This window comes from Pelodiscus sinensis, chromosome 9, assembly GCF_052426305.1.
Source record: "Pelodiscus sinensis isolate ZL-2025 chromosome 9, ASM5242630v1, whole genome shotgun sequence".
NCBI classification, from domain to species: domain Eukaryota; kingdom Metazoa; phylum Chordata; order Testudines; family Trionychidae; genus Pelodiscus; species Pelodiscus sinensis.
In genome coordinates this window covers 124,482-143,464 of record NC_143060.1, presented here as the reverse complement: position 1 = coordinate 143,464, position 18,983 = coordinate 124,482, and the positions used below count along the sequence as shown (strand labels likewise).

The following is an 18,983-nucleotide window of genomic DNA, read 5'->3' as shown; positions in this document are numbered from 1 at the left end:
CAGCAGGAGGACGGCGATGGAGGACGCGGAGCCGGACGCTCGAATCCGCTGCACGGTCACCATCGAGCGGCTGCTCCCGGGCGGCCCGGCCCCGCAGCGCCGCGTAATCCGCGACGCCGGCCTGGCGCTGGGCCGGAACGAGCTGCGCGAGCTGGTGCTGCGGGTGAGCGGCGGGCGCGCGCCGCTGACCTACGCGCTGCACGGGGACGTGCGGCTCTTCACGAGCTTCGCGCGCGCCGGGAAAGGCGGCCTGTGGCTGGGCTCCGCGCGCGAGCAGCTGCTCCTCGCCAACTGCCCCCCCGAGCGCCTCCGCCGCTTCCTGCGGCTGCTGCGCCTCAAGCTGGGCGGGGCCAGAGCCGTCCCCGAGCGCGCGCGCCTGCTCTGCAGCCTGCCCCGCGCCTTCGCCACCGTCAGCCCCGTGCAGCCCCGCGACCTGCCGCCCGCCGAGGGGCTGGGCCCGCGGGCCCCTGGGAGCGAGCCGCGGAGAGGAGCCAGGAGCTGCGCGGCGGGAGGCGAGAGCCAGGTACTGATGGGGGTGGGGGACACTATCGCTCCTTTGTGGCTGCACACTCAGCCTGGCTGCTGGGCGCTGCTCTGGGTCGGGAAGCGGGGACGTGCTCACTACGTGCTGTCGGTCCCTGGCCGTTACTGCACTCGAGAGACACGGGTGTTGGAAGGCCCGCTACATGTTAACTAGCGAGCTTGCCAAGCATACTTCATCTCCCAATCGAGACCGGGTCGGTGAGAAGTCAGTAGTGCAGAGTCCAAGTGGAACACCTACATTAACTTTCAAGAGGTAATATATTTCATTGGCTGAACAGAGAGCTCTTCTTCTGACCTCTCTCACCCATAGGTGCCAACTCCATGGGTGTTCTGGGGCTGAAGTACTGACTCGGTAGAAAGGACGGGGTGGGGCAGAACAAGGGTCACACACCTCCCCCTTAAGCACTTTTGAAAGTTGGCACCTGTGCTCTCACCCAGACAATTTCATTAAATTATTACCTCTCACACCTTGTAGTATGTCTACACTATGAGATTAGGTCAAATTTATTACCATTTTTTTTGAGCCAGTTTTGTAAAATTGAAAATTAATGTCCTCACTCTGCATGAGACTGATGGAGTGCATTCTCAGTAGGGTAGCTACTTTTGACTTAGAGAGGTTGCATAAGAAGCCAGAAACACAGACATGAATGAAACCACTAGAAAGAAGTAAACATTGTGGTGGCAAAATTTGCAGATGGTACCAAACTGTTCAAGATAGTTAAAACCAAAGCAGACTGTGAAGAGCTTCAAAAAGATCTTGCCAAACTAAGTGATTGGGCAACAAAATGGCAAATGAAATTTAATGTTGATAAATGAAAAGTAATGCACATGGGGGGGGTGGGGGAATAATCCCAACTACACATAAAATATGATGGGGACTAATTTAGCTACAACTACTCACAAGAGACCTTGCAGTCATGAACAGTTCTCTGAAAACATCCACTCAGTGTGCAGCAGCAAACAATATTAGGAATCATAAAAAAGGGGGGGGGATAGAGAATAAGACAAATAATATCTTGTTGCCTCTATATAAAACCATGGTATGCCCATATTTTGAATGCTGCATACAAGTGTGGTCACCTCATCTCAAAAAAGATATCTTGGTATTGGAAAAGGTTCAGAGAAGGACAACAAAAATGACTAGGTGTTTGGAAAGGGTCCCATATGAAAAAAAGATTAAAAAGACTAGGACTTTTCAGCTTAGAAAAGTGGAGACTAAGGGTAGAGGTCGATTAAAATCATGACTGGTATGAAAAAGTGAATAAGGAAAAGGTATTTACTTGTTCCCATCACATAGGAACTAGTGGTCACCAAATAAAATTAATAGGTAGCAGATTTAAATCAAACAAAAGGAAGCTTTTTTTTTTTCTTCCATGCAGCATACAGGCAGCCTGTGGAATTCCTTGCCAAAGGATGTTTTGAAAACTCAGACTTTAACAGGGTTCAAAAAAGAACTAAATAGATTCATGGTGGTTAGGTGCATAAATGGCTATTAGCCAGGATGGATAGGAACAGTGTCTCTAGCCTCTGTATGTCAGGAAATGGATGATAGGAGAGGGATCACGTGATGATTACCTGTTGTGGTCCCTCCCTCTGGGGCATCTGGTACTGGCCACTGTTGGCAGACAGGATATTGGCCTAGATGGACCTTTGGTCTGACCTAATATGTCCATTCTTACGTCCAAGGCTCGACAAAGTATTGAATCTACTTGCCCATGGCAAGTAGATTTCAGCCGGGTGCCCCATTCATTTGCGGCGTGCGCATGCGCAATGCGGGTCTTGCGCAGTGTGGGGCTGGCGAGCAGCTTTCACCGCCGTTTGTCAAGCCTTGCTTATGTCCCCTTCCCAGGAGGCTTGAGAGTGCTGAGTTTCTGCCTCTCTCGCCTCATGCAGACTTAACTTTCCAAACTCTCCTCCCCTCTGACTCCTCATCAGCCAATTAATTATGTACTCCGTCCCTCCCCTCTTCCTCTCCCCCCAGCCACTAATTGTCTCCTTATCTTCTATAGGGTAAACATTTCTGAGGCAGGCTATTATATTCTGTTAAGAACCCCTATGCTAAATCTCAAGCCTGGAACAGGCCTACAAATACATAAGTAAAAGGCACAGTTGCATGAGTAGACGGGTACCCCCCCCTCCTAGGCCATCTGAGGAAGTTCATCCTAGAGATAACTAGCCAGGCAATCACATTCCAGGGAAAGACCCAGCGAGTGAGAGACCGGACATAGCACTATCACATTAAATGGTGCTAAGAACAAATGCGCAATTGTCATGTACCCTTATTACCTTCTGCTTTAATTCCCCAGGCATAACGCCAATGGATCACATCCGTGCAAAGATACCATCCTGACATTAACTGATACATCACCACTTAACACATAATTGACAATTGATGTCTGCTTTAAGTACTTGTTAAACTATATTTACTAGAGATAAGGTATTCTGAACGCTATGGACGGAAAACACTATGTAACCTTTTAGATTGTTGCTCTTATTTCGCCTTACGGTTAGCACCTATTTCGCCTCCGGGATCTCTCCTCTACCACCCCCATCACTTCCCTCTGCCCATCAGCATCCTATGTAATCAATTGTAACCTATTGTCTGGCGGTGTTCACCAAGCCTAACAAGTGAAGTGACACTCCACCAGCGCTGTGTGTAATAAACACTTCTGCTTGCTTCATACACTGTGTCCAGACTCTGATCCAACATCTTCCTTCTTTACTTGCTCTGGGAGCTGTTCCTTTCAAGCAGGCCCTGTTTAGCTGCTTTCTCAGTGAGATGCTCCTCCCCTTGCTGGTCAACTGAGCTCTCTGCCTGCATGGGAGCTTTGAACTTCTGAGAGGAACTCAGAAAATAGGTACACCACTTACAGGGAACCTTGGTGCTTGCCATGTTGGCCAAACAAGAAATTAAATTCAGATTTTGCTGGGGCTTTTCCTATGTACCTGTGAGAGCAGCAGAGTTGAAACTTCTGGCCAGAGTGGTCACATTGGGACACGGTGGGGCATCTCCTGGAGTCTAAGAACATCGACTTTTACAGTGCTGTGTCTGCACTACCCCAAAATCGAACACACGAGGGGGTTGAATTTAGCATTACTCTTTTCATGAAGGAGGAGTATAGAAACCAATTTTAACCACCCTTAAAGTCAGAGGAACAGGCTTGGTGGTGTAGACTCATTGTTCATAAAATCAACCTAACACAGCTAAATTTGACCTAAACTTGTCATGTAGACCGGGACTAATATCCTGGGACTAATAAAGCTACAGTAACATTGCAAATAAATTGCAACACAGTTACTTCACTGGAGATCATTGTAGGATTTAAAATTGTGACTAGTGATACTAATTAATTTCCACTTTTATATCCTTAGAGGGGTGGGGAAGGTATTTCGGAGAATGTTTCCTCCAAAAGTTTTAATGTCCATGAGTCTTGCAGGGTATGTGCTGCTATTTAAACATTTTGGTTAGTACACAAATATAACTTCTTCCTTTCAGGCGGCTGATCTGAAATGTTCCAAGAAGCTAACTCCGCTAATGCATTCACAGATGAGACTCTCTCAAGAACAGTCCATTGTGCTGAGTGCAGTGCTGAGTGGAAAGAATGTCTTCTTTACAGGCAGTGCTGGTGAGAAACTGCATCGCTGAAGTGAAGCAAAATTAACCTGCATGTCCTAACTGCACTCAAATTAGGGCTGAGAAGCTTTAATCTGTGCTCATAGGAACATCAGGAAACTTTGGAATTGGCCTGGACTAGGGATGTGAAAATGTGTTTAATCATGGAACTGTTGAATATTTCAGCGGTTACGTGGTTTCATGCACACCAACAGATGGCTCCTCAGGGACCTGTGCACACGGAGAGCCAGCTTTTACACTGTTCCCCACGGATACATGTTCCTGCCAGTCCCGGTCTCCCCCCCCCCCCCCTCCCCTCCGCTCCATGCTGCTGTCTCTGATACAGAGACAGTAGCGTGGGTGGGGGGCAGGCATCTTCCTGGGAGCTGGCTTTTAAGCTGGATCCCCATGCATACTGGGAGCCTGCATGTAACTATGAATGTTAACCAATGAGCCCAGGCTCAACAGTTAACTGTACACAGTTACACTTTCATATCCCTAGTCTGGACTGAACAGTTTTAGCAAAGATTCGCACCTGAACTCCCACTGGTTCGTGCAGCTCTAATGTAGTTCAAGCACTGGCAGTTTCTATTACTTTATTAATGTATGTTTACATCTGCACAGTGATTAAAATGTCTTCTTTCCCCATCTGCATCACTGCTACCAACAGTGGTGCTACACTGATGCTAGTACTAATGATAGCATTTTTTGCTTCTAATACAAATGCAATTGAACAGTTTGTCTTCTGCAAATTTCTTACGCTCTTCTCAAGCCGGGAAATAGAATGGGAATTCATATTCCTGAGGTAACAGGGGCGCTTGAGCAGACTCTGCTAACTGTATTAGCTTCTGAGCCTGCTCAGAAGCTATTTTTTAAAAGCAGAGATGAAAAAATGTTCACCTTCTTTATAAACAAAAGGAGAGATGCATAGCTTCCATCTCCTGCCCCCAAACTCCCTGCGGACAGGGGTTGCACTGACATCCCACCTTCCCCGTGCACTCCTATCTCTGATACAGAGGCAGCAGTACCGTTCTGGGAAGGCGGATCTATGATGCTGGTGCTCATAGGGGACTGGCTTTTAAGCTGGCTCCCTCTGAGCACCAGCTTCTTCCTGCTGCCCCCACTGCCTCTGTGGAAGGCAGCATGAGTTAGGAAGGTGACTTTGCAGAACCAGCATGTGGAGAGCCAACTTAAAAGCCAGCTCCCCATGCATATCGACTCCCGCTTCCCCTGCTCCTCCCCACACTGCTATCTGATAGAGAGGCAGCAGCATGGGGTGCGAGGAGCAGGCGGCTCCACAGAATCCAGTGCTCATGGGGAGCTGGCTTAAAAGCTGGCTCCCCATGGGCACTGCCTCCCCTCCCTTGCTGCTTCTGATATAATCTGAGGGAGGGAATGTGTGTAGTCATTACGATTAACCGATAAGTTCAGACTTATCAGTTAATGGTTTACCTGACTATATGCTGACATCCCTAGTACAAACTGACCTGATGTAAATAACTGATCCATTGAGACGGGGGGGGGGGGGGGGGGGGGGCGGCGGCTTTTCTCCTTTATGCATCACTCCTCTTTTAAGCTACATTTATGGTCTTGTAAGCAAGCAGAGATTTTGAATTGTTTTATGCCTTGTCGAAGTAGGGCATCATAATCTTTCTTGCAAGTTGACAATGTTTGTGGGAGGTTTTTCTTATCACAAGTCTCATTTATTGAAATACCCAGTCCCTGGAGTCATGTGATTATTTAAAATTAAATGAGATTCTCTCACAAAGCTTCTGGTTCTCTTCATTGCTGAGCAAAGGATCAAATGAGAACCCTAAAGGTTTTTTGCCTAAAAGGCATATTAGGAGAACTCACTTTTTTTTAATTGAATGTGTTTTGTCTTAGGGCCATCTCATGATTTTGGGGACTTGATTAATAATTTTTAACACTTGGAATTGGTACTGTTGTAACCTATGCACTTTACAGTGCTTTAGTGCAGATATACAATAGGTCAAGACTTTTGTCAAAGTGTAGCTATATTTAGTGATACTTTAGAATTTCATTTTTTTTTTATAAAGGAGAAAATGAAATCAAAGATGTACATTAAAAAGTGGAATGAGGGAAAGAACAATTTGACCTCTACAAAAGGGGAAGTCTTGTAAGTCATCCACATCAGGGAGAAGCTTAGTCAATTTAAATTACACTAAGTAAAATACTCTTATACATACTATGCCTTCTTTTTTTATGGATGGATTCCAGTGTGGGGAGTTGGGTCCCTAAACGGGAGGGCCCACAAAAAACTCTAAACTGCAGCTTATCTGAGTAGTCAAACAGAGCTAACCCTTTCCTGACAGGCTGGGTTTATAGTTAGCTGAACTCTGTGTTCATGCTGTTCTTTTGTTCCTAATGTTTTTGTGTTTGACATTTTGAATGAACAAAGTTAAGAGCAGTATTAGGAGTTTGGTGCTGGAATTCAAACTATATGTGTTTTGAGGACATTTGACTAATGGTGTCAGAGAGAGCCTCTTTCTGAAATAACTTTTCTCTTCTAAAAGGGACTGGGAAGTCATATCTTCTGAAAAAGATTGTGGGTTCACTGCCCCCAAAGAGCACCTATGCTACAGCCAGTACAGGAGTGGCAGCTTGTCATATTGGTGGCACCACGCTCCATGCTTTTGCAGGTAAAAAGAATAACTTTCTGCTTGAGTATTTCTCCTGGCTTGCAGTGATGTGGAGAAGACTAGTGGAAAAGATCTGGTAAGTCTTGGCGTTTTGGTGATACTTACCTATGTGTTCTCTTCTTTCATTAGGTATTGGTTCTGGGAAAGCTCCTCTAGATCAGTGCATTGAGCTGGCTCAGAGAACTGGAGTGCGTCAACATTGGTTGAATTGCCAGCACTTAATTATTGATGAGATTTCAATGGTGGAGGGCAAGTTTTTTGATAAACTAGAAGCAGTAGCCAGGTGAGTGGTCATGGGCAAATAGATAAAATTCCCTGGCTCACTTTACTAGAGTTGCCTTCCCCTACCTTCAGTCACAGTATTGAGAGGTAAGGCTTGCTAATACCTAGGGTAACTGGGAGTCTCTGGATTATAGAATCATAGAAAAGAGAAAGCTGCATACCAAATTTTGATGGCCCTAGCTCTTATCCTTTCAGAAGAGTTCTTGACAAATGGACTCTCAGACTGACAGATGCAAATTTCTAAAATACATAGTAAGATTTTGAGTCAGTTCTCCAATTTTTAATGTCAGTTTGGAGGACAGGATTGGAATTCAAAGTATTAGCAACCCCTTCAGATTGATGTAATTCACAAATTTTATATTCTATATAAGCATACTCTCTACTCAGCACCCAAGACATTAATTAAAATATTGAATAGTACTGAATCCTAGACAAACTCCTATGAGGCTACTCCAGACAGATCCATTCTGTTTTACAAGGAACAATTGATAACTATGCTTTCCAGAAGGTCCCTCAAGCAGTTTTGCACCCACTTGACAGTAATTTTATCTAGACCACATATCTGACTTAGTGTATGGGAATGTCATATGGATCTGTGTCAAAAGCCCTACTAAAGTCAAGTACCATGTTTTCAACTTTCCCATGTTCACTAGTCAATAAACCTGTCAAAGCAGGGAATCGGGCTGGTTTGGTATGGCTTATCCTTAACAAATCCTTGTTGGACAATAAGGTGATAAGTAATAGCCTCTAGGTGCTTACAAATTGATTGTTGAATAATTTGGTTCAGTATAATTTCAGGTTTCAAAATTAAGCTGATTAGTTTATAATTTCCCAGATCCCCCTGATTTTCTTTCTGTCTGTCTGTCTGTCTATCTAATAGGCATCATGTAGGGATGTCAACGTGTAGATTACTACAGGATTAATCAATATTCCTAGGCGTATCTGTTAATCTTGTTGACTACATGCTTTCCCCACTCTTGCTGCCTCTGTATCAGAGGCAGCAAGGAGGGGAGCGGGAGCCTGTGCCTATGAGGAGCTGACTTACAAGTAGGTTCCCCTGAGCACTGTGTCCACCTGCCTCCCCCATCCTTGCTGCTGCCTCTGATAGAGAGGCAGCAGCATGGAGGGTGATGAGGGACAGGCAGGAGCCTATACTCATGGGAGCAGGCTTTCAAGCAGGCTTCCCACGTGTGCCATTTCCACGGACCTGCCTGCCTCCCACCTTGCTGCTTCCTAGAGAGCCGGTTCCCCCAGCACCAGCTACCCAGTGACGCTTCTCTCTTCTCCCCTCCCCCATGCTGCTGCCTCTATCCGAGGCAGCAGCGCGGTGGGGTGGGGAGCAGCAGAAGCTGCCGTGGAGCAGCCTCTGTCCATGGGGAGCTTGGACCACCACAGACGGGCTGCTGCCATACCGCATGGGGTAGCAGCGGGCTCCCTAGGGTGGGGCCAGGAACGCAATAGCTGCCAGCCCTGTTTCCGGGGACTTGCCGAATTGTCATGTAACTGCTAAGATTTTTTTTATGGTTATATGACTATCAATTACATGGTACCTAACATCCCTAGAATTATGTTTACCTTTTTCCAGTCCTCTTAGACCTCACCCATCCTCCAGGAGTTCTCTGAGGGTATGTCTACACTTGCACGCTCTTTCAATAAAGGGATGCAAATGAAGACGTTCAAAATTGCAAATGAAGCCGGGATTTAAATATCCCGTGCTTCATTTGCATAATTGTGTTATGGGGCTATTTCAAAATAACCGCATCTACACCGTGTTTGTTATTTCAGGAGAACACCCTTCCCTCAAAATAACCCTTATTCCTCATAAAATGAGGTTTAACTGTTATTTCAGTAGAAAGGTATTCTCCCGAAATAGCTGCATCTACACCACGTTTTGTATTTCGAAATAATGCTATTTCAAAATAGCACCATAATGTGATTATGCAAATGAAGCACGGGAATATGTAAATCCTGGCTTCGTTTGCAATTTCGATTGTCTTCATTTGCATCCCTCTATTGAAAGAGGGTGCAAGTGTAGACATGCCCAAAGATAATAGGTAATGGAATTTCATAAGACCCTGACAACTTGAACACACCTAATTTATCTGAATATTCTTTAATCTGTTCTTTCCTTGTTTTGGCTTGTGTGCCTTTCCTCTTTGTTAATGTTAATGCTGTAAAACATCTGGTCATAATTTTTATTTTTAGTGAAGATTCAAGTAGAGGAGACAATCAGTACTGGAGCTTTCTTAACATCAATCCTTTATTAGCTCTCCTTTCTTGTAGAGAACCTACATTTTCTGTCACTTTCTGTTGCTCTAAATGTATTTATAGAACTGGAAGAGATTTTTCATCTGATCGCTCCAATGAGATATTCCCTTTTAGTGGCCTAGCCCTGTTTGTCACACAAATAGTCTCCCTGTCCTTCTCAGTCCTTTGGTGTTCCCTGAGCTATTGCCTACCTCTGTAGTCTTCCCCAGCCTCCTGTTTCTTCCTCTTTGGAATAATGGCTTGTTGGGCAGCTTCTTACTAGTCTGTAGATGGTTTAAAAACTTGATTTCTGGCTGAAATTTATTCATGACCAATTTATACCCATTTGTTTTTCGAGTGATTGTTCATGTCCATTCCATGTAGATGCAGGCATGCTGCATGCATGTGTTGTCAGAAAATTTTCCCTTAGTACCTGTTGGGCCAGCAAGGGAGCCCCCTGGAGTGGCACTGCTATATTTGCTAATATATATATATATACCCCTGCTGGCCCTCCTCAGTTCCTTCTTACCCCTCCTGTAAAATGCTGTTGCTCTGCAAGCTTTTAGCAGTTCTCTCCTGTTGTTTAGCTAGCTAAAGTTTCACAAGCTTGGGGGGGTGGGGTAGCCGAATGAGTCTTACAGAAAAACAACAACAAATGGTCTGGTAGCACTTTATAGACTAACAAAACATGTAGATGGGATCATGAGCTTTCGTAGGCACAGCCCAATTCAGATTACTGGAGTTATGAGTTTAGGATGTGCACACACAAAATAAATAGGGGAGGGGAAAGGAAAGAAAAAGGAAGAGGGTGGGAGTCAGAGCAGAGGGAATCAGTATCTGAAGATTGGGTAGTTCAAATAAGCAGATAAGAATCAAAGTTAATATATAGTATCCTTCCTGGCCTGGGAGTATACACAGAGCTGTTTGCACCTTCCATGGCTGTTAAGTTGGTAGTGTTTATCTAAGTTGTTAAAAGTTGGTAAGTGGTGGACTTAGTTTTGAAGTACTCAGGTGCAGGGCTCACTCGCATCCCCAGTGCATCTGGTGGGGCATGCCTGGGCCCCAAGGCTTAAAGCTCAGCGAAAAGTGCCAGAAGCCTACATCCTGTGGAGACCCTCCATGGAGCCTGTCTCAAGTGCTTCCGCAAAGTCCACCTGTCTGAGGCTCATAAGACCTGCAAGGGCTTCAAGCCACATACCAAGCAGGAAAGAAAGTCCCACTTGAAGATGATCCTTATGGAAGTGGCCTAGCACCTGGCACCAGTGACCCAGAGTGCACCAGGTTCAGTGCGGGGGGCATCCAGCCCCTCACATGCCTCTCCGGTGCCACATAGGCCTTGGCACTGGTTTCAGTCCCCATGTTATCTGCTTAAACGAAGCACACAAGATCTTTTATAGGGGAAAAGGCAATTCGCCACATTTATTGAGAATACAACAGTTGCATATGCTTTTCAATCTCACACACACACACACACACACACACACACACACACACACTCCCGCCAGACGATGTTCTAGTTACCAGTCCAGATTCTGTATCAGTCTAGTGGCGAGCTAGATTGAACACAGAGGTAGAGCAGGGCCTTTGTTGGTCAATCGATCTGATGCTCCTCTGGAGGTGGTGGCAAGACGAATCCAAAGTCCCATAGCAAAGCACCCTGCTTTTATAATCCTTTTCTCTGATGAAATTAATGGACCGGAGTGTTAGCTTTTGATGTCCGTATTCCCAGAACATTTTCCAAAGCTCATCTTGTCCTGGATTGTTAATCAGTTGTTTTTAGGGGTGCCCTCCTTTCACCTTTAGAGCCATCAATGTGCCAATCTGATCACTTCTTGACCGTGGGTACGCTCTGATGGTTTCTCTGATGCTGATATGTTTCCTCACAGTCTGTCTTTTACAGTTTGTCTTCACCCCACATTCTCCCCCCTTTTCTCTTGAACATCTGGCTCTAACGATGACCTTCACACATATCTCATTCATACAGTCTCTCTCAAAATCCTTCAAAGGTAAACAGCAGTGTTTTATTTGAAGCAAAATCAAAAAAATTCACATCGAAGGCCCAAGCCTTCAATATTTCTAATCTCATTGACATAGACACAATATGAGATCCCGTCTCTTTTACTCACTACGCTTTAGAACGAGGAAATATAGGAGATATATATTTAACTAAAGAATTTGACTTACTACAATATTAAATATGATTATATATTACCTTACATTACTACATTACTAAACCTAAAATACAAATATAAAAAGAATAAAACTTTCAGTTCCAACACCCAGGCTACGTCTAGACTGCACGCCTTTTTCGACAGAGGCTTTGTCGATAGATACTGTCGACAAAGCCCCTGTCGAAAAAGAGCATCTAGACTACAACCAGTTCTGTTGTCAAAAGCACAGTTTTTGCATGCGATAGTGCCTTTCTTTGAAAGAGTACCTTCGAAAAAAGGCGCTATTCCTTGTAAAACGAGGTTTACCACCGTCGAGAAAACTGCCGCGTTCTGTCAACTTACTTTTGACAGACCGCGGCGGTAGTGTAGATGCAGGTATAGTTTTGTCGACAAAGAACTCTAACAGAGTAGTAAAGCATGATTTCTCTTTACAGAAACCATGTTGACTTTTTTCTCCAACAAATTATGTTCATCTACATGTCTGACAATTTTATTCTTTATTATAGTTTCAACTAATTTGCCTGGCTCTGACATTAGACTTACTGGTCTGCAATTGCCAGGATCACCTCTAGAGCCCTTTTAAAAGATTGGCATCATGTTAGCTATCTTCCAGTCATTAAGTACAGAAGCTGATTTCAAGGATAGGTTACAAATCACAGTTTTTCCAATTTCACATTTGAGTTCTTTCAGAACTCCTGGGTGACTGCCATCTGGTCCCAGTGACTTGTTACTGTTACGTTCATCAATTTGTTCCGAAACCTCCTGTAATGATATCTCAATCTGGGACAATTCATCAGATTTGTCACTTAAAAAGAACGGCTCAGGTTTGGGAATCTCCCTAACATCCTCATTCGTGAACACTGAAGCAAAGAATTCTTTTAGTTTCTCCACAATAACCTTATCATCTTTGAGTGTTCCTTTAGCATCTCGATTGTCCAAGGGCCCCACTGGTTGTTTAGCCAGCTTCCTGTTTCTGATGTACTTAAAAAACATTTTACTATTACTTTTTGAGTTTTTCGCTGGCTTTTCTTCAAACTCCTTTGTGGCTTTTCTTAGTATATGTTTACACTTAATTTGACAGAGTTTATGCTCCTTTCTATTTTCCTCACTAGCATTTGACTTCCACTTGTCTTTTTATCTCTCACTGCTCCTTTTACTTGGCTGTTAAGCCACAGTGGCACTTTTTTGCTTCTCTTACTGTGTTTTTTAATTTGGAGTATACATTTAAGTTAGGCCTGTATTATGGTGTCTTTGAAAAGTTTCCATGCAGCTTGCAGGGATTTTACTTTTGTCACTGTGCCTTTTCATTTCTGTTGAACTAACCTCCTCATTTGTGTGTAGTTCCCCTTTTTGAAATTAAATGCCACAGTGTTGGACTGCTGAGGTGTGTGTTCCACCACAGGGATGTTAAATTTTATTATATTATGGTCACTGTTTCCAAGCGGTCCATTTATATTTACCTCTTTGGAGCAGATCCTGCACTCCACTTAAGACTAAATAAAGGACTGCCTCTTCCCTTGTGGGCTCCCAAACCAGCTGCTACAAAGGACCAGTCATTTAAGGTATTAAGAAATTTTATCTCTACAGCCCATCCTGAAGTGACCTGTACCCAATTAATATGGGGATAGTTGAAATCCCTCACTATTTTTGAGGTTTTTTATTTTGATAGTCTCTCCAATCTCTTTAGCATTTCATAGTCACTATCACCGTCCTGATCAGGTGGTTGATAATATATCCCTACCGCTATATCCTTATTATTAGAGTATGGAATTAGTATCCATAGAGTTTCTCTGGAACATTTTAAGATTTTTACTTCATTTGATTCTTCATTTTCTTTCATGTATAGTGCCACTCCACCACCAGCATGACCTTTTCTGTCCTTCTGATATATTTTGTACCATGCCTCTGGTAAGGAACAGGCTTTACACGCTCTGGATGTTAGATGAGCTTTAGCCTTTTATTTGGAAAGAACTAAATCATTCCGTAAGTCCCCACAGCTGTTTTGGCGATTTTGAAATGTCTGCAGGGGCAGCCAGTTTCCTTGTGGATCATGTCTTGTATCAAGGAGTGCTATGGTGTGGTTGGGGTGCTAGTCCCCTCCCTTACAGCCCACTCCATTAAGGCACAGGCTTCTTCTACAGTCTTTGTGGCTCAGATCCCTATATTAGACATTTGTAGGGCTTGCATGTTGGCTTCTATCCACACCTTTGCCAATCATTCTGCACTGGCTCATCAGGCTAGGAAGGATGTAGCCTTGGGCAGGGCTGTCCTATGCTCACTTGAAAGTTAGAGCTCCCACCCCGCCTCCTGGGGTTTCTGCTTTGGAGTCACCTACATGGAATGGACATGAGCAATCACTTGAAGAATTAAAAATGTAACTTTGTAACTGTTGTTCTTTGAGATATGTTGCTCATGTCCATTTGAAATTCCGCCCGCTTCCCCATCTTCAGAGTAGTCTGGTGAGAAGGATCCGAGGGGGTGGAGGGCCAGCAGAGGTATATATTATCTGTTATAGCGGTGCCACTCCAGGGGGCTCCCTGATGTCTCAACGGGTACTGCTGAGGGAGAAATTTCTGATGATGTGCACATACACCTACATGGAATGGATATAAGCAACACATCTCGAAGAACAAGAGTTATGAAGGTAAGTAACCATTTTTTCTTATGTCAACCCTGTACTTTGTCTTAAATTGTTCTTCTCTGGCCTGAATGTGCACCTAACCCCAATGTATTTATAGAGGAAAGTCATATCGCCTATCGGCCTTCATTTAGTTCTGCTAAACAAGCCAAACTCTTTTTGCTTCCTCTTATGAAAAGGGTTCTCCATTTCCCATAGTCATCTTAGTAATCTTTTTCTGTGGCTGTTCCAGCTCGAATTTTTTTTTTTTTTTGAACATCAGTAACTAGAGTTGTACATAATGGTGCAGATTAGGGATGTAATAGTGTAACTGTTTAAATGGTTAACAGATAAGAACCCTAGAACTTATTGGTTAATGTGGTGGTTATATGCTGGCTCCTGGCCATGCTCTCAGAGAGCTGGCTGCCACTCCATGCTGCTGTCTCTGTATCAGAGCCTACCACATGGAGTGGTAGCTAGCTCTCTGAGAACAGGGCTGGAGGCAAGATCTGGTGTGCATGTCAGGAGCCACCCTTAAAAGCTGGGAGCCAGCTGCCACCCTACACAGCAGAGGCAGCCATGTAGGGTGGCAGCCAGCTCCCCAGGAAAGGGGCCAGCAGATAGGAGCTGGTACATGCTAGCTCCCAGGGAGTCAGTTGCTGCCCCATGCTGCAGACTCTGCAGTCTAAAACATACTGCAGAGCCCACAGTGCAGCCGGCTCCCCAGAAGTGGGACTGGGAGCCAGCTCAGCATGCACTGGCTGCCGACCTCGCTCCCAAGATGCAGTTGTGCTGCAGGCCATGCATTGTAAGCTTTATACTGCACAGCCCAGAGTGTGTAACCACTAAGATTTTTAACTGTTACATAGTTACCTAAATAATTGCTTTTTAACATCCCTAATGCAGATGTGGTTTTACTATTTCCCTTTCTCTGTCAGAAAAAACTTTTCACGATTCATCTTAGAATCAGATTTGCCTTTAACATAGATGGATTGTATCGGGGCCTCATCATAATCCTGCAGTTGACTAATACTTCTATATTTTTAATTTCTGTAATTTCCAGCTAAGCAGCCCCCAGCTTTAGCAAACTCGTTAGTCCCAAAGTGCATGACCTTGCATTACTACATTTCATGCCACTTCTATTATTTCAGACCTCATGGTCATCAGGTGTCAAATATTCTGATCTTTCTCTGTAATGATGAGGACTCCCAACCTTTTGTCATCAGCAAATTTCATGAGACCCCCTTCTACTTTTTGTGCTAAGGTCATTATTGATCATATTAAATTCACTCCCCTTACAGAGCTGTCAGGAAACGGGAAGACCCATTTGGAGGAATACAGCTGATCATTTGTGGGGACTTCTTACAACTACCACCAGTCAGCAAAGGCAATGAGGAAACCAAGTTCTGCTTCCAGGTGTGAAGCCCATCCTACCCACTACTTCCGACTTTGTTTGTGTCTGTCTCCTAGTGAATGAATAACTTATTCACAGGCAAAGAGCTGGAGGAAATGCATCCACATGAACATGGAACTGACAGAAGTGCGAAGACAAACTGATAAGAGCTTCATCTCACTCTTGCGTGCAATCCGCCTGGGCAGGTGAGGAGGAACCTCTTGCCCTCACTTCTCCTCACAGATGTCTCTGTACGGGGAGATCTCACTTGGCTACCTCTCTCACAACTTCTAAAAGTGGCATACTTGGGTATTTGGCTGCTAAGGTGTCTGGGCACAGCGTTGCTTCATCCACTGCCAAGACCCACAGCTTCTCAATTCCTCCAGCTAATGAAAGATCATAATGCTAGTTGCTTCTTGCCCAGTTCAGTAGGCTGCCTCCATTGTTACTGACTCCCTGCTCCATGGTGTCACTTTTACCTGTTATGCTAACTGCTGATGGATCTAATGATCTTGGGACAAATGAACAATATAGCAATGCTGGTATAAAATTAACCTATGGTGATCTCATGAAATCCCCATATGAATGCTTTCAGTGACATTGGTAACTAAGTCTGAGGAGTTGCCATGCTAGTCGGTATTTGTAAAAACAATGGGAAAATCTGTAACTAACCGTGTTTTCAATCTCTTATAGCTACATCAGGGCAGCTTGTTGGATAGGAGCAGTAGTGTAGATCTAGCAGTCAGCACAGGTCTGATACAGCACTGTGGCTTAAATGTAACAGCCTGTTTACATTTGTGCTTCCACTATGACTACTCTCAGAGAAGCTCCATTAATGCAGTGGGGGGAGACCTTACAAATCTTAATAGGTAAGGCCAGGAGGGATGGGAGATGGGGGAAGCACGGGGGAGGACAGAGCCTGAATACACAAGTTGAAATGGTTCACACTGGAGTAGGAATAGCTACTGTGTGGTGTTTGCCACAGATATTTGTGTGTGTGTGTATATATATACATAGTGTGTGTGTGTGTGTGTGTGTGTGTGTGTGTACACTCACTTTTTTGGCATTTATCACCTGAGATTTCCCTTTGGAGTCTTTTAAACCCCTTATTCTTTTCTACGAAGTTATGGTACCTATTTACCTCCTCCACTTTTCATCAGGTGCACAGATGAGGTCACCAGAAAGCTAATGGAAACAGCAACTAACAGGGTTGAGAGAGATGGGATCCTTGCAACTCGGCTCTGCACCCACAAGGATGATGTAGAACTAACAAATGAGAGACGATTGCAACAGTTACCAGGTGAACCCATGGGGAGAGAAAGAGCTGTTCACTGCAGCAGCAGGAGTGGACACTGTAGATAATGGGTGCTGAAGAACTGGCATTGTAGAGCTCACACTCTATAGTCACAACCTCTTCCAGCTGTTGTCATAGAATGAAACTTGCCTAGAGTTTTTTGTTTTTGTTTTTTTAAACCATAATATCCTAATATATACTTTAACTCCAATGAGCTATAGACCAGACCTGCTTCTCATTTAATTAATTTCTGCTATTCCTAGTCTCCCCTCTTATACAATATCTTATGAATGTCTGAGTCTGCCCACTCCCTCACACAGTCCTGCTGAGTCATGCCCTCATGCCTCCTCCAGAACACACTCCAAGTAGGGATGCACCCCTCTGCAGAAAGACAGGCTGGAATTGCTCTGCGTGGGGAAGATTCTGCTAGACAGCTACTTGCGTGCACACCCTGCTGGAGTGCACATCCAAAATTGTATTATTTTGCACTGCAGAGAGAACTTTACAATGTAAGCTCATCAAATTCACCTCCTCCCTCAGTGTGGAGAAAGATAAGCACAGCTCTTTGCCCCCCAGTTATGAATCTCACAAACTGGTTTTAGATAAAACAAAAATAAGTTTATAAACCACGAAAGAGAACATAGAATCATAGAACCATAGAGCTGGAAGAGACCTCAGAAGGTCATCAAGCCCAGCCCCCTGCCCTAGGCAGGACCAATCCCAACTAAATCAACCCAGCGAGGGTTTTGTCAAGCCGTGACTTAAAAATCTCTAGGGACGGAGACTCCACTACATCCCTAGGTAATCCATTCCAGGGCTTCAGTACCCTCCTAGTGAAATAGTTTTTCCTAATATCCAACCTGGACCTCTCCAGCCGCAACTTAAGACCATTGTTCCTTGTTCCGCCATCTATCACTACTGAGAACAATTTCTCTCAAGCCTCTTTGGAACCTCCCTTCAGGAAGTTGAAGGCTGCTCTCCAATCCCCCCTCACTCTTCTCTTCTGCAGACTCAACAAACCCAAATCCCTCAGTCTCTCCTCGTAGGTCATGTGCTCTGTAAATAGTCACAAACGCCGTGCCCGTTGCCTGGGACGTGACATTGTTACAATTCCCCCTCCACCCCCACCCGCGCCGAATTACATAGATTCCTACAGAGTATCTTGTCCCAGAGTAATCTTGGCCTTACTCTCACTGGAAGATCATGCCCACGGCACGAAGAGGGCGGAGTAGGGGGACTCGGGGCCCATCCTCTCGCCCAAGCCGCGACCCAAGGCCCTAAGACAGGAAGAGCACTTTCTGTTCAGCGGGTGGGGTAGTTACCCCTAAACTCACCTGCTCTCAGGTTACACGGCCCCGCCCTGGGCCGCTTCCTACTCAGCCAGTCCCGGAACCCGAGTTATCTCACTCAGTGCTCGCCTTCTCCGGTCCTGATCCCCCGTCCTTTCCCTGACGCAGTCCTTCTCCCCCCCCCTTTCCCTCTTGGGGCCTACCCTTTTGAAGTCCTGGTAGGCCAGCATGGGACGTCATCACCCGGCATCCTCCACCGTTGTCCCTGCTATGATGTCATTCCCCGGTGCCTCCGGGGCACATTGCACAGCGTGACATCACCAGCCTGCAACGGTTGGGTGATGCAGTCGGCGCTCTCAGTGCCCGGGGCCGACTGACCCTGCAAATGCTGCACGAAGGCTTCGGCCACTTCCCTGCGGGTCTCCTCTCCCGGGCCTCCCCCAGCTGCCCCTGCGTGCGGGGTTGTGGCACCCTGCTAAATGCTCCAGCCTCCTAATCATTTTGGTTGCCCTATGCTGGACCCTCTCCAATGCATCCACATCCTTTTTGTAGTGGAGGGCCCAGAACTGGACACACTACTCCAGATGTGGCCTCACAAGAGCCGAATAAAGGAGACTAATCACATCTCTGGATCTGCTGGCAATGCTCCTCCTAATGCAACCTAATATGCCATTAGCCTTCTTGGCTACAAGGGCACACTGTTGACTCATCCAGATTCTCATCCACTGTAATCCCCAGATCCTTTTCTGCAGAACTACTACTTAGCTGGTTGGTCCCCAGCCTGTAATAATGCTTGGGATTCTTCCATCCCAAGTGCAGGATTCTGCACTAGTCTTTGTTGAACCTCATCAGATTTCTTGTGGCCCAGTCCTCC

At 45.2% G+C, this 18,983-nt stretch overlaps 1 protein-coding gene across 4 annotated transcripts in view; it reads left to right on the top strand.

Moving 5' to 3' along the window:
- Nucleotides 1-16: 16 nt before the first annotated feature.
- The window catches only part of PIF1 (PIF1 5'-to-3' DNA helicase), a 70,262-nt gene continuing 51,295 nt past the window's right edge, over nucleotides 17-18,983 (top strand). For 2 of the 4 annotated variants that reach the window (XM_075914604.2, XM_075914607.2), the window contains exons 1-7: nucleotides 17-523; nucleotides 4,040-4,169; nucleotides 6,691-6,816; nucleotides 6,946-7,099; nucleotides 15,435-15,549; nucleotides 15,626-15,732; nucleotides 16,687-16,826. In XM_075914604.2, the coding sequence (XP_075770719.2) occupies nucleotides 17-523; nucleotides 4,040-4,169; nucleotides 6,691-6,816; nucleotides 6,946-7,099; nucleotides 15,435-15,549; nucleotides 15,626-15,732; nucleotides 16,687-16,826 (1,279 nt within the window). The remainder of the gene's footprint in view (nucleotides 524-4,039; nucleotides 4,170-6,690; nucleotides 6,817-6,945; nucleotides 7,100-15,434; nucleotides 15,550-15,625; nucleotides 15,733-16,686; nucleotides 16,827-18,983) is intronic. The other 2 variants (XM_075914606.2, XM_075914605.2) reach the window with 2 other exon arrangements.